At 40.6% G+C, this 14,316-nt stretch overlaps 1 protein-coding gene, 1 long non-coding RNA gene and 2 other non-coding genes across 5 annotated transcripts; 1 reads left to right on the forward strand and 3 right to left on the reverse strand.

The window, feature by feature from the left end:
* Positions 1-48: 48 nt before the first annotated feature.
* gtf2f2a (general transcription factor IIF, polypeptide 2a) lies at positions 49-6,759 on the forward strand. Of its 2 annotated transcripts, XM_072380808.1 has the most exons (9): positions 49-166; positions 1,161-1,234; positions 1,763-1,787; positions 2,401-2,539; positions 3,737-3,796; positions 5,222-5,303; positions 5,459-5,558; positions 5,807-5,950; positions 6,278-6,759. In XM_072380808.1, exons 1-9 carry the CDS (start codon positions 101-103, stop codon positions 6,398-6,400), a joined length of 813 nt encoding a protein of 270 aa, XP_072236909.1. In that variant the 5' UTR covers positions 49-100; the 3' UTR covers positions 6,401-6,759. The 2 variants fall into 2 exon arrangements, with proteins under 2 accessions (XP_072236909.1, XP_072236910.1); XM_072380809.1 differs by lacking the exon at positions 3,737-3,796.
* Positions 6,760-8,812: 2,053 nt separating this feature from the next.
* LOC140302067 (uncharacterized) lies at positions 8,813-10,688 on the reverse strand. The gene is made up of 4 exons (XR_011914944.1): positions 10,579-10,688; positions 9,720-9,879; positions 9,358-9,438; positions 8,813-8,985 (listed from the first exon to the last, which is right to left on the reverse strand). It is a non-coding gene; the product is annotated as an uncharacterized lncRNA (long non-coding RNA).
* On the reverse strand, positions 9,180-9,314 carry LOC140302669 (small nucleolar RNA SNORA31). Its single transcript, XR_011915116.1, has one exon. It is a non-coding gene; the product is annotated as a small nucleolar RNA SNORA31 (small nucleolar RNA).
* Positions 9,528-9,664, reverse strand: LOC140302670 (small nucleolar RNA SNORA31). The gene has a single exon (XR_011915117.1). It is a non-coding gene; the product is annotated as a small nucleolar RNA SNORA31 (small nucleolar RNA).
* Positions 10,689-14,316: the final 3,628 nt, after the last annotated feature.

Genomic DNA, 14,316 nt, shown 5'->3' on the forward strand with positions numbered 1-14,316 from the left:
TTAGCGAAGGACGTCAACATTGGTATGGACCATAAGAGTTGCCGTACTTACTACGCACCCGTATGACGGTTGAATCGATAAATTAGCATCATTTTAAAACATGTCAGAAAAAGGAGAGGTGGACTTAACTGGTGCCAAGCAAAACACAGGAGTGTGGCTTGTTAAGGTGCGTGTATACTATCTTTAATCATGTTGATAAGTTTGATTTAGGCTCAGTTATACATGTAAACACACACCGAGGCTAACTGTAACGTAGCTTAGCATTTGTGCGACTGCCGACTGAAATAGTGCGGTGTAGCTAACGACCACAAACTGCTGCCTAAATAAGTCAAATAACCCCAATAAGCCAACTGAGTTTAGTTGAGAGCTTTTCTTACGTTGGTAAAAAAACAAAGCAAAAAAAAAAAACAAAGTCAACTTAACTGCTACAGAATAGCAGTGAAGTAACTAACTGAATTAAATGTAGCGGACAGCCATTAACAATTTGCGAATGTGTACAAATCAGTCACAGAAAAAAAAAAAAATTAAATTTATTTGTACCAGACTTACATATTTAGAGTCTTATACCGTTACTTTGTTACTTCGTTAATGGTAACATTTGGAAGTGTAACAGCAAATTCTGTGACCCCATTAAAAATACTGTAAATGTATTTATCACACTTTCTGTGTCTGTTTTTTCCAAACTTGATGGTTTTATAGAGTTCAGTAGGGTCGCTGATTGCTTTATCTGTGATTGGTGGAATTTTTAGCTCTTGGAATGTTTTTCTGTATTTTTGGCACTAATATTATGAGAACTTCCTGATCAAAATAGTGTCAAATAAACGGCTAAAGCTGGACACTTTGACCAACACGTTAACGTTTCTTTTTTTATGGTTTTCAAATTTTGTTACTTCTGTTTAATATATAAATGTCAACATTGAAAGGGTCAGAGATGCATTTACATCTAAGCTACGATGTGGATTTGATGCAGTAGTAATACAACTGTGGGTCCAGATACAGGCAGTGCGTCCTTACATTCACTGGATGAGAAAGTATCCCAACAACATCCAATTTTCATTTCTATGAAATGGAATAGTTCCCCCTTTTTGTTGATACTGCAGGGACCTTTGTCAAAGAATTAAGCATCTTTCATAAAATACCGCCATGCTTCTTTTTTGCAGGTGCCGAAATACCTCTCTCAACAATGGGCAAAGGCGACAGGCAGAGGCGAAGTCGGGAAACTCAGAATCTGCAAGTATGTGAAATAAATGAGCATCCATAAAACATGGCAGAAGCCTGTCTGCTGAGTTTCAGCAGGGACCGCACAGAAGGAGCTTAGGTTTAACTCTTTTATGTTAGCGTTTATGTCAGGCGATGTAGGTCAGTATAGATCATGTGGGGTTGCAGCTCGTAGCAATCGGAGATGTTCGTTGTACAGTTACATTGTCTGATAATATCAGGGTCGAGGGTGTTACGCAATTATTACTGCTATTAGCTGTCATAAATATCATGCAAGGAAACCATGATGTCTTTGAAGAGTGTGACAGACTAGAAAGGAGATAATTGCATGAAATGGGAGGTTCCACTTTTTTCCAATGTTGTAGATAGGACAATGTAGATATTATGATTCTTCTTTAATTTTTGCACTGCTGTACAGCTGTCGATACTCGTAGGGAAGGACAGGGTGTGTTTTGTCAATGCACCATCGCAAATGTGTTTTAAATGACCACTTTTTCTTGTCTGTCATTGGAGTGAAATTTTGCTTCTTGCTTTTGTTTTTAAGGAAAGGAAACCAAGGAAAAGCAGAGGTGAGTGATGCTCAAATAAATGTGCCACATGCAGTCCATTTCAGTTCAGTTCTGTTCTGTTCATTAATGCTTAATTAATCCTTGAAGGGGAAATGTATTAATGCAGAATGAATTATTGCCGTGGACAGATGACAAATAGATATGAAAACAGATTAAAAAAATAAGTTGACAAACTTTTGGACAGTTGAAGTGTTGCAGAGAGAGATATGTGGTTTAAATAATCAGATGTTGCCACTAACCGCTTGGGTTCTTTGTAGCTTAGCAACAGCGTAGCTGATGATGTCACACACGGCATCAGCAAGTGACACGGTTTGAACTCTCGGCAGCCAACATGGACAGAAACCCTTAGCTCTTAGCTCTTAGCTCACGCGTTTTATTGGTCTGTCTGTCCTAGATGATTGGCTTGTTTTATGCTTCATAACAGATGTGAAGTGCCCGATATTAATCCATCCAAACCAGCTCAGAAGAATGGGCATAAAATGAGTGTTTTTCCACATAAAAAAGCTATTATGAATTGATTTATGTTAGGTAACAACTTCTGTGCATAGAATGAACACGACCGTCCAAAATCAGCACTGAAAGCAGAACATGTGCCTCACTGTGCTGTCTGCAGGTGTCTTTTACTTTGAATGAAGAGCTGACTGTGATTGATGGCATAGAAGATAAGACGGTGTCCGCACCTCGTGACCATCCGTTCACCATGCAGTCAGTGGGAGGTCAGATGCTGGCGGTCTTCACAGAGAGCTCATCTGGTGAGTTCCTGGGCCTACTTACAGGATGAGTGTCTGCTTTGAACCAAACACCTTTGCTACAACATGAAGCGCCTGTTACAATCTGCCCAGCACTTTTTCTGTCATGTGAAATATTTGCTTTTACTGGAGTCCAGAGGTAAGTTCTGTGTGACGAGTTGATGGGCGCGTCCATTCTGCTACTTGTACAGCTTGCTGTCTTCATGCACAGTCTTTTCCTGCCTGTCTTGCTTGTGTCTCGTCGCTTGTTGTGAGACTTTTTCTTGGGTGTGAACTGAAGTTGTCTTAACACCGTACATACGAGCAACATAATGTACAAAATGGATAAGTACACACTCGATGGAAACCAGTCAAATCATTGTCCTCATGGAGTCTGATTACTCTGTGTCTGCATATGGGAATTGCTCAGTCATTTGTTGTGGGTTGACCTTTTCAGTCTCATGCCAATCACCACAGTGCATTGATCGTTCGATCAGTCACACCGTACCATTTGGGAACAATGTAGAGCGAACGAGTCGACACAAATCATTGCTGAGTGTGGAGTTGATTTAATTTCTGATTTCTGCATGGACTTCTTTGGTTAAGTTTGGATGTCACCAGCCTTGTCTGCCCTCTGAATGTTATGAGGTCATGTTTTTTGTTTTGCTTTGAGTGGTGGTGATCTTGTGCTGCAGTGTTTATTTAGAGAGACCGTTTTATGTGTGCGTGTGTGTGTGTGTGCGTGTGTGAGTGAGTGTGTTTGAGGGCTGAAACGGTACACAGACACTGTTTTTAACCACAGAAATATTGATAAGCATTATATGATGTTTATTTTTCAGCTGAGAAGGCAGCTGATAAAATGAGCACCACAACATGTAAAATTCAATTGATTTCCAGAAAGGACAAGGACCGTATCAAGTTTTTTTTTTTTGTTTTTTTTTCTTTTGAGCCTGTAAAAACATGCGTTTGTGCAGCCTTGTCTTGGATGTGCATCAGTGGTGGGACACGGTATCTGTGCTCGCTCGTCACAAAGCCACGCTTGCTTTGCTCTTATGCCCGTGTGTGTGCTTGACAGAGATCAAGAAGCTGTGTGATTTAACGTTTTTGTGTCGGACTAACTAAACCCTGGGTGTTGATCTTGCTGCTCGACTCCCCTCCTTCCATCCCCGTCTTCCATCCCCTGTTATTTCATGTTTACCATCCCTCCCTCCCTTCCTGTAGGCCAGTCAGAAGAAAGATCTGATGGCAGCAGCTCAGGTTCAGGGGCGGGGGCAGGTCCAGGTGAGTCCTCCATTTTGCCACAAAGTGACAAAACTGCTTCACTGGACTGAGTGTCTCATTCTTATCAACAAAAGGCATTTGTGGTATCATAACAATAAGCCTTAGGTAGGACTTAGGAAGATGAGCATGATGGTGACACGACTAGATGTTTTATTCACATGTAACAACAGATTTCATCTTCTGGGGCTTTGTTGCACTCTTTGTGCAGAACTTCTCCACACTGTTCGGCTGTTGCTCAGAGTTTAGTCTGTGTGGTGACTTTGGTTTCAAGTTGTCTGCTCTCGGTGATGGTTAGGAAGTCAGGTCAGTTGTCGAATTTGGGACGAAGGCAGTTGATCTTTGGCTCTTTCTAAGTGTTGGTTTATATCTACCCAGTCCTTACTGCTTGCAGCCATGTACATCTTCTGACTCGTGAACTTGAATGAACTTTTTGTCCATTTTCTTTCGGTTGTTTAGATTGTTCGAGCTGTTGTGTGTGATATTTTCATGGAGCCATCCGATTCATGGCCAACAGACAGAGTAGGCGAAGTGGGACTGTGTCAAATTCATGGTGACACAAAGAGGGAAAATGGAAAAATTGCAGAAGCTGTGAAGTTTAAGTTGAAAATGCTTACGAATCAATGTAGTATTTATGTTTTTCACCAGTTTACACGCACAGCTATATCAGCCTAATTAACTTACAGTGAACGAGACTCCGCCATGTTTTGACTACCATAGTTGCATTATGTAGATATGTAGATATGCAACTGCACTATGACATCATACTGGAGTTTTCAGTGCTTTTTGTGACACATACGGCTGCTTTACAGCACATGCTCTGGACTCCTCCAAAAGAAGACTAAATCCAAGAAAAGCAAGAAGTTTTCAGGCATTTGGATATAATAAAGAAATATTGCGTTGGCACAGGGGATGTGATGAGAGCATGAATCTATCTGTAAATGGGAATTCGATTTTAAACTCAAGTAAACACCAAAATCTTTTCTTATTTAGAATAAGGTCAGTGGTCAGACTATTGCTGTGCTTGAAAACAGAGTAAAGTTACTGTCTGAATTAGTCTGCCACGGTGCAGATGACCCACGTGAATAACTTACAGTAAAACAACCGTTTAAGGTCTGACCTTCATTCTGAGCCAGCAGCCCAGTAATGTTTTTATTTCATTATTGTAACAGTTGGAAAATTAAGAAATCGTGATTTTTTTTTTGTTTGTTTTTTATTGCATCACCTGGTTGTAAATGAATTGAGGGCATTTTTTACATGTTACTGTGATCATGTTGGAAGTTTAGTTTAGTTTTTTTCTACACTTTATTTACAGCGTTGTTTTTATCCCTCCTCACTGAGTTGAACATGCATCAGAGTACATGGATTATTTTCAGTTTTTTTTTTTTTTTTAATCCAATCAGTAATTAACTGTGCTTCTTCCTCCAGATAAACTAGCCTTGGAGGGCATGGTAGTGCAGAGAGCAGAGTGCAGACCTGCTGTTAGTGAAAGTTACATGAAACTCAAAAGGTGAGTAATATTTAGAGGACACTGAGTTGCATGCATGCAGGTGTGGGCAACGAGGCTGAATTTTCATACACTGCGTCTTTGTGCTAAGTGTCTCTGTAAAGTTTCCATGTGATTGCATCGTGTGGCTGGTGGTAAAGTGATCCTATGTTGAACAGGTTACAAATCGAAGAGTCCTCCAAACCAGTCAGGCTGTCGCAGCAGTTGGCGAAACCTGTCACCAGCAATTACAAACCTGTGGCCAGCCACGATTACAATGTAAGAGATCCTACAGAGGACTGTACATATTTTGCGTTATGTGTTGTTATTTTGTGCGTGATTTTTACATTTTTGTACCCACATACTACAAATTATACAAGAATAACTAAAGAGAGCTGAGACTTTTGCATTCTTCAGAAAATGATTGTTTGTAATAAGAGATGCAGCCGAAGCCGCTTGGAAACTAATATGCAAGTTTCAGGTTAGCGTGTGATAACTCTGCTCCGTCGGTTTACTCTTTGCTGCAGCGCGAGTACGAGCGGAAAAAGAAGGAGGAGGGCAAGAGAGCGAGAGCTACCAAGCAGCAGGTGCTGGACATGTTATTTTCTGCTTTTGAGAAGCACCAGTACTACAACATCAAAGACCTGGTGGACATCACCAAACAGCCTGTGGTAAGACCAGAGAGCAGCAGGAGGGCCTTTGTTATAACGCTGCCCATGTCAGATGATTTCAAACAACACTGTTGGCCCAGAAAAAACCCATTCATGGGGATGAATTATACATTTGTTACGGGGCAGAGCCCTGCTTGTTACATAGTCATTTAAATCTGGGTCACTTGGGTTCACACAATTCTTTTAGTTCCATAATTCTGCTGCTGCCTATTTGAGAACTTTTGATGATTAATGATACTTACAATTATGGTTTTAATTCTCACAAACCAAGAGTGTTAGTCTTTTCCCACTTATATTTGTTTTGTTTTGTTTTTTTTCCTTCCACAGATTTACTTGAAGGAAATATTGCGTGATATCGGCATCTACAATGTGAAGGGAACGCACAAGAACACCTGGGAGCTCAAACCAGAGTACAGACACTACCAAGCCGAGGAAAAGACTGATGAATAGTCCCAATGTGCTCCTTGTTTTCATTGATACGAGCCGTCGCTCATCAGGCCCGGGTTCTCTCCTGATTCCCTTCCATCAGGTTTCAAGATGATGAAGCAGTGTGGGGGGGTTCCATGTGTAGAGGACTGGATGTGACACTGGTTTTCTAGTTGAAATGCAACTGAACAAATGAGTAACGTGGTCAACTTTTATTGACAGAGAGACCTGTTGTTGTTGTTGTTTTGGTTTTTTTTACACTTCTGATGTCGTTTGCATAAACTCATTTAGACCCATTTAGTCAATGGGTCAGCCTCTTTCCGGTGAAATTTTAGACTGTTTTACATAGAATTGACTTGCGCAATAAAAGTTGTTTTAGTGTTTTCTTTTTTGTCCTTCTTTTTGTACACATCAACCCTCTACAGCAGTCAGCAGAGCCGGTGTAAAAATGCCCCATCGCTGGCTTCTCCTGCAGCTCATCTGTTTAGCTTGTTTGTACTTGTATTTAGCATTTAAACTGATATACAGATAAGTTGCAAGAGCAGAATCGGGGTACCTTGATACGGATCGGCCCTGTTTTAAGGTAAGGTGTCTTTAGGGATCACACATTCTTCGGTAAGGTTTTCCCTTAGATTTTTCGTGACGTGTGCTGGACAAAGCTGTTCAGCTCACAGTTTCTCATTACTGCTCATTTGGTTCAGAAAATCCTTCTCTGACCCTTCACTCACACATAGATGGATGGGGGGGTTTGTTGAGATGTTGGTCACATATACAGTATTTGCTCATCCGCCTTTCCACGCATATGAACTTAAGCGACATCCCATTCTTGATCCATAGGGTTTAATGTGACGTCACCCTTTGCAGCTATAACAGCTTCAGCTCTTCTGGGCAAACTTTCCACAAAGTTTAGGAGTGTGTTTATGGGACTTTTTAACCATTCTTCCAGAAGCATTTGTGAGGTTAGACACAGATGTTGGACGAGGAGCCCTCTGTCGCAGTATCTGCTCTAATTCATGCCAAAGGTGTTCTGTTGGGTTGAGGTCAGGACTCTGTGCAGGCCAGTCAAGTTCTTCCACACCAAACTGGCTCATCCATGTCTTTATGGACCTTGCTTTGTGCACTGGTGCACAGTCATGCTGGAACAGGAAGGGGCCGTCCCCAAACTGTTTCCACAAAGCTGGGAGCATGAAATGGTCCAAAATGGATGCAGCTGCTCAGCCATAGAAACCCATTCCATGAAGCTCTTTATGCACTGTTCTTGAGCTAATCTGAAGGCCACAGGAAGTTAGGAGGTCTGTAGCGTTTAACTCTGCAGAAAGTTGGCGACCTCTGCGCACTATGAGCCTCAGCATCCACTGACCCCATTTTACAGGGCCGAGTTGCTGTCGTTCCCAATCGTTTCCACTTGGTTAGAATATCACTGACAGTTGACCGTAGAATATTTAGTAGCAAGGGAATTCTACAACTGGACTTGTTGCACAGGTGGCATCCTATGACGGTACCACGCTGGAATTCACTGAGCTCCTGAGAGCGACCCATTCTTTCACATATGTTTGGAGAAGCAGTCTGCATGCCTCAGTGCTTGAATTTATACACCTGTGGCCATGGAAGTGATTGGAACACCTGAACTTAATTATTTGGATGGGTGAGTGAATACCTTTGAGAATATAGTTTACTTCCCCATTCATGATGGATGACTGTTTGTACCAATGTATACTCAGATATGGAGTCACTTTCAGTCTTCCATAAACAAACTGTTGTACAACCACAAGTACTCCCCCGTTATGTGTTCACATGGCAGGAACTGAAGGCAATTATAGTTCAGATTTCCATTTGTAGGGTCAGTTTTTTTTTTTTTAAATACGTGTCAACACCAAGGGAACCGTTAATGTTCATTTCGTTATTGAACACAAATGAAGCAGCAGAAATCCCATCACAAATGAAAATTAACAATCTTCTATATAAACTGTAAGCTTTAATTAAAAAAAAAAAAAAAGGCCAGGGGGTTGTTGAAACAGCATATGGCTGAAATTACAACTTTGATTCCTCAACCAACTGCCATCTGGCAGTTGCATCACTTAAGCTTTCATGCACACTGCAAATCCAACCAGAAAAAAAGAGCTTTAAAAACTGTGTTACCCCCTCAGAGAACCATTTGAACAATCTAGTCTAAAACCATAATTTGTGATGTGGCCTCATTGCACTGCAAACCTACTTTAGGGTCCCACTGTAAGCAACTTTCAGAGTGTTCTTGGTGACCACGTTCTTTTCAAACTCCCAGTTACCTTACAGATCTCACTTATTCTTTTAGACATCTTTCTCATTAAACTAAGTGGGCCATCGTTTAAGAAATGTTCCTAGTTATCATTCATTTGACTGAGGAGTTACGAGATTCAACATTGCATAATGAGTTCAGGCTCAAGTTCACAAAGACGCTTAAACATCGGATTAGTTTATTTCACGTTGCAGGTATTCATGACAGAACACTTGTGGAATTTCGATTTTTAACAAACTAAATCAATTCAAGTCGCTCAGTTTCAGGAAGAGGGAAAAAGTTCCACTGATCCAAGCTCCCCCTGATGTTTGTCCACGGAGATCTCGGTCCGTATCTGCAAGAGAATCAGACATTTAAGAGTTGCACCACAGCACCAAAATGCAAGTCATCCTACGACAACAACCAACTCCAGACAGCAATGACGAGACGTTCACATAATTCAAATTTTTTAATCCGTTAAAAATGCACGATTTAGAATGGGCTTAAGGCTGATTAAACCCAGACAAGTGATTCTTGAAATTTCCTTAAGAATGTATTCCTCAATTCAATCTGTGCTGCTAGAAAAAAAGAAGCAGTCAGGAAGCGCGAGGAAAGCTCAGTTTAGCATCTCTATGCAAACCCAGAAGCCAATGAAGTCTGCTTCAGGTCTATCAGTGGATGCAAATCAAAGCCTGTCTTATCTAAACAGGAGAATGCCAGATCTCACCTGCACCTATCAGCTGTAACCGATACTCCTCAACAGTGCGTCACAGCTACTGGAAGATCCTGTCAGCCGACAAGTCCAAGACTGGAAAATGGAGGAAAAAAAAAAAAAGGCAATACATTTAAGCTCTCAATAGGTACAGGCTTTTGTATTTACAGACATTTTGGTGTTTGAATTGTCCTCCCATATTCAATCCGTGACGCCATGGGAAAAAAGGCGAGCAGAAAGCGCAGGGACATTTAATATTGCATCTGTAAAATTAAAACCCAGGATATCTCACAACAGAGAGCCCAGGCTGTCAAAGATGCAGCATGTGAACAGGTCATGGTCAGCAGAAACAGATATGAGCTCATCTCTACACTTACACACATCTTTGCAGCTGTGCTCTCTTTTAGATCACTCAGACTGTTTGCTCAACCAGAGATGCCGCAAAACTGTCACAGCATCATCATGTCAGGGCGCTGGAAGTCCATCATCATCCTCCAGCTGTTCCATACTGGTGGCCACTAAATGGCAGAGCTTCAGCTAAAGAAAAAAAAGATTAAAATATAAGGATCTGTTAACATGCTTATAAAGCTGGCTTTCCAGAGCTGTAGCTGGATTTTCTAATAGAATGTCAAACACTATTAAAGTCAACGTGCCACCAGGTACATTAACGTCATCTGTGAATTAACCAATATGTTTTAAACGCGTAACGAATTAGTCACCACTGGAGTATTTGATGGGTTTACTGAGAAAGAACACGACCATGTATAATGTGTTAGCTGATTTCGATACTAACTTGTTATGGTTAATGTGGTTTAGGTCACACATCTGCCAGCTAACAGCATAAATCACAGTCTATTAAGGCGGTTTCAAGTCAGTACACTAACAGATTCTGAATCAGCAAGTTGAAGAGGTTAAGGTCTTAAAGTTAAGTTAGCATTTACGTCAGCTAGCTGGCAGAAATGAGCCACGCCGAAATTATCCTTACTTTTTTTGGCTTTGCTGGACTGTGTTCCCCTTCCTGACAGGTCCAAATATGAGATATTATTACTATGGTTTTTCTGCAATTTCCTTTTTGGCTCACTGTTACCATTAGTCACAGCCAACGCGTCTAATGGTCGTATGAAAGCCAAGCTAGCTAATGTACACGTGCTCGCTAGCTGATGTGTTTAAAGCTAAACGGATGTTGACTGTTACTTTTGTTTCTCTTGAATTAACTGAGCTACGTGACATACTTACATGACACCATGGCGAGTGAGACAAATTAACCGCTAAGACGGTTAATAGCTGGATAATAAACTTAAGAAGACTCTTCAGTGCCTCCACTTCCTCTCTGTGAACGTTGTTTAAAAGGGAGAGTGTCGCGTCAGCTTACAGACTTTATAGGCTGCCGGTTGTGGCTCGTTTTCGCCCCCTTGAGGACAAACAGGAAATTGTAATACACACTGTCGTCCCCTGGTGGTCACAATAGATTACTCATAAATGAGCATATAAATGTGTTCAGAATCAATTCACGTCTCAAATGGTGTTCCTTACGATTGTTTATGAGGTTCGTGGGGGTTTCTTTTCAACGTACTTTCAAGGTTTGGGTTCAAATAACGTTGAGGAATAACGTCACAAATGGTTTTCCAATACAGTGTCCCCATCATATGCTCACATAATACGAAGTAGTTGTACTAAGCTGATATTATGAATATTGAATCTTTCATTTATTATTTTAAAATATATATATATCCTTAAGTTGAAACATAAAAGTACTAAAAGACAAAAAAACACAGTAAGAGTGCGTCAAATATGGAACACGAGACAAACACGCATGGGCATGACGCGCGCGCCCGCCTCCTTTCATCATTTTATGAGGGGTGCATCACACTTTTTTAATTGGACTCCGCGAGCTTAAATGGTGTCCCCCCTAGCTTCCTGTGGATTTATGTGAAAACATGCAGGCATCAAAGAAGACTTAAGAATAGGTAAGCTTTCATTTTAGGATGACATCATTTGTGTGTGACATCTCTGTTTTATACCTACATCTAATTAGTGTAAAGAAGCTTTTATTATAGACTAGACAATATTCATGGTCTTAAAATACACCCTCTGGCTAATGAGGAGCTAACAGTGTTGGCATTGCTGGCTGGAGTAATGTGCCTTAAATCTGTATTTGACTTTTCTCCCATAGGAAGTATACAGCGAAGAAACAGATCAGCAATGTTCAAAGCGGTGTTTGGAAATAGAAAGGGGGGAGGAGGAAAACCAAGAGGGAAAAAGAGCCAGAGACATGCAGGTAAACAAAACTACTGAAGCTGGTTGTGTAAAAGAAATATGCCATGTATGCTCAATAATACTGCACACAGTTTTTATCCAACTGGATTTTTGTCTTGGTACGTAAATGTGTAAATGGGAAATTGTCTCTGATGTTGTAGAGGTCTTGTGTTATTTGATGATAAAATTCAGGTTCTCTTCTCTTGGGTGATTTAAGTAGAGCCATTTCAATTAGCCTAATTCATCAGTGTGTTCCGTCCTTCACACAGTGTCCCTCTGCTTGTATTTAAAGTGTGTCAGACGAAGTTAGAGTGGGTTAAGAAAACACTCTGACCTACTAAACACTGAAATTCACAAGAATGTGCGCATGTGGTATACCTGAATGAGATTGATCTGCTCACTTATGAGGGTGCTGTATCTGTTGTAAGCACGGTCAGTGTTTTGTATTGCTATAAATGAAAACCCCGTTCACATTTTAGGGATGTTTTTTTTCCATTCAAAGGAAGCCATTTGTATTTTTCACAGGGTGAACTTGTCAACTTGCTGCAGTACAGAGCAGATTTCTGAGTGCGCAGTGGAGATACATGAACATAAGTAGAGCTGACTATTAGAGCAACCATGTTGCTTATTAATATTTAATGATGTGCTGCACTGGGAAGCAAGAACAGAGAGGAGGGAGAAGTGTGTCACTCTCATTAAATTCATATGGTATGTTCACTGTACAGGAATTTTCAACAAGGAATCGTGTCAGATTGTTATATTGTGTATTGGATCTGTGATTCCATGTTTTGTACAAAATAATAACCGCAAAAACAGATTTGTTCATCATAGAGGGAAGTGAAACACTGAGTTATACTGCAGGGTAAACTGCATCAACCTAGTACAATCATTATAAACGGCAATAAACTCTGTATATTGGATGATGTCTGCTTCAAGGCCCAGAATCAGCTTTAATGGCAGCAATTACATTGGATATGAAAGTTATTGAATTTTCAAATTGAAATATAATAAGTGTAGCCTGTTAAATAAGTGTGATGCCATTACTTTAAATAGATGTTCTGGTGTTGCTAACTTTCCATTACCTCACGCAGCAATATGCCTCCCAAGCAAGATATGTTACTTTGGTGCAGTGACACATATTTTATTGATCACTTGGTTAATTTCTGTTGAATCAACACCTCCTCTCCTCTTTCTTTTCCCAAAATTCATCCATCTGTTCCATGCAGGCTGTGAGGTGTACACTCCCAGTACCCTGCAGAGGGGTAGCGGCCAGCGTGGTGCTCACCTCCACGACCATGACAGTGGCAGCCCTGTCAAACTTAGGAGACTGACTAAGGGTGTGTCCATCTCTTTACCATCCTCCCCTCTTCTGCCTCGCCAGGCCGATATAGTCTCTTCACAGTCATGCCTCAAGTTCCCAGGTGGGTTACGCTGAAATAATCTAAACAAAGCGTGGCCTCAGTGACAATGAGCCATGCACAAGGGAATAGCTTTAAATGTAACAGAGTGCTTACATGTCTTTGCTTTGATTAGTAGAGAGCTTCTGTGCGTTCAGTTGTTCCATATATGTGACAGAAAGTACAAGAGCACACAAACTGTGCCCCCAGGGCCCAAAAAACATGTGACAGATTGTCAGAGTAAATAATTCAGCAAAACAACTAAAGGCAAGGAACCCCAATTAGGTGGGTCAACTTTGAGATTATATTACTTTGGATCTATATGTGGAATATTCAGGGAATTCATGACCAAGGAAAAACTAAAGCCCACTTACCACCGTATGTGTCACATGTGCTTGTGGTTGTAGATGTAGCCGTGCAAGAGTTTCATGATCCTTTACCACACATGAAATGAGTACGGTGGACATTTCAGCACGTAATATTTATCCTCCTCTCTTTCCTTCCATGTGTCATGTTGATCTCTGCCAATCAACAGAGAGAAAAGTTCATGAAAATATCCAGTAGTCCATTAAAACAATTCTATTTGGTCTCCATCATTAAAAGCAGAGTTATCAACTCACATGCTTCGAGCATGAGACTCTCGCTGTACACCCTTTTTTTTCATGCACTGAAATACAAATTCCTAACCGCTTAAGTTGTGGTATAAAAAGAGGAAACCGACAAGGCACTTACAGAAAGTGAAGAGCATCACCGAAGAGCAACAGGGATGTTTTCAGACCAATGAGGAGGAAACTGAGAAATATACACTGTGAAAATGTATTCCTTTATTGTCTGCGTAGTTGGGGCTATGTGCATGGGAACCTGCATAGCTAATTTATTAGATAAAGTCTTGGTCTCCCTCAGGAACTGCTCTCAAGCTGAAGTCAAAACTTGGCAGCCCTAATTAAAAGATTGACAGGCTTTGGACAGAAGTTGTTGCACATACCAGTAAAAACACTGAAGGTTTTTAAACTTATGATCACACAAAACTCACTGACTCAGATTTATAATAAAAATACAGATCATTTCCCACATAAGCAGATTAAGAACACAACCTAAATGAAAATGAAAAAATGAAACCGCCTATTGTTGAACTCTTTACTTACAGCAATTTATAAAACAAGCGTGAAGCAAAGTGGAATTTTGAATGGAAAGGGGCTTGAACGAATTCCACTGCTTTCTTTATACAACATCTTCCACGAAAACAGGGCAAAGTTATATATTTTTAATGATGTATGTATTTATCCTTTGTTCTCATTTCTCAGTTTGTGCAACCTTATAT

The sequence above is a fragment of the Leuresthes tenuis genome, unplaced genomic scaffold (genome assembly GCF_036924035.1).
Source record: "Leuresthes tenuis unplaced genomic scaffold, fLeuTen1.0.hap1 SCAF_2, whole genome shotgun sequence".
In the NCBI taxonomy this organism is placed as follows: domain Eukaryota; kingdom Metazoa; phylum Chordata; class Actinopteri; order Atheriniformes; family Atherinopsidae; genus Leuresthes; species Leuresthes tenuis.

Excerpts from the sequence above, each read along its gene's own strand:
- gtf2f2a (XM_072380808.1), top strand. The coding sequence starts at position 101 with ATGTCAGAAAAAGGAGAGGTGGACTTAACTGGTGCCAAGCAAAACACA. Across the intron at positions 3,797-5,221 it reads AGGGGCGGGGGCAGGTCCAG|ATAAACTAGCCTTGGAGGGC; the intron begins GTGAGTCCTCCA and ends TTCTTCCTCCAG. Across the intron at positions 5,951-6,277 it reads ACATCACCAAACAGCCTGTG|ATTTACTTGAAGGAAATATT; the intron begins GTAAGACCAGAG and ends TTCCTTCCACAG.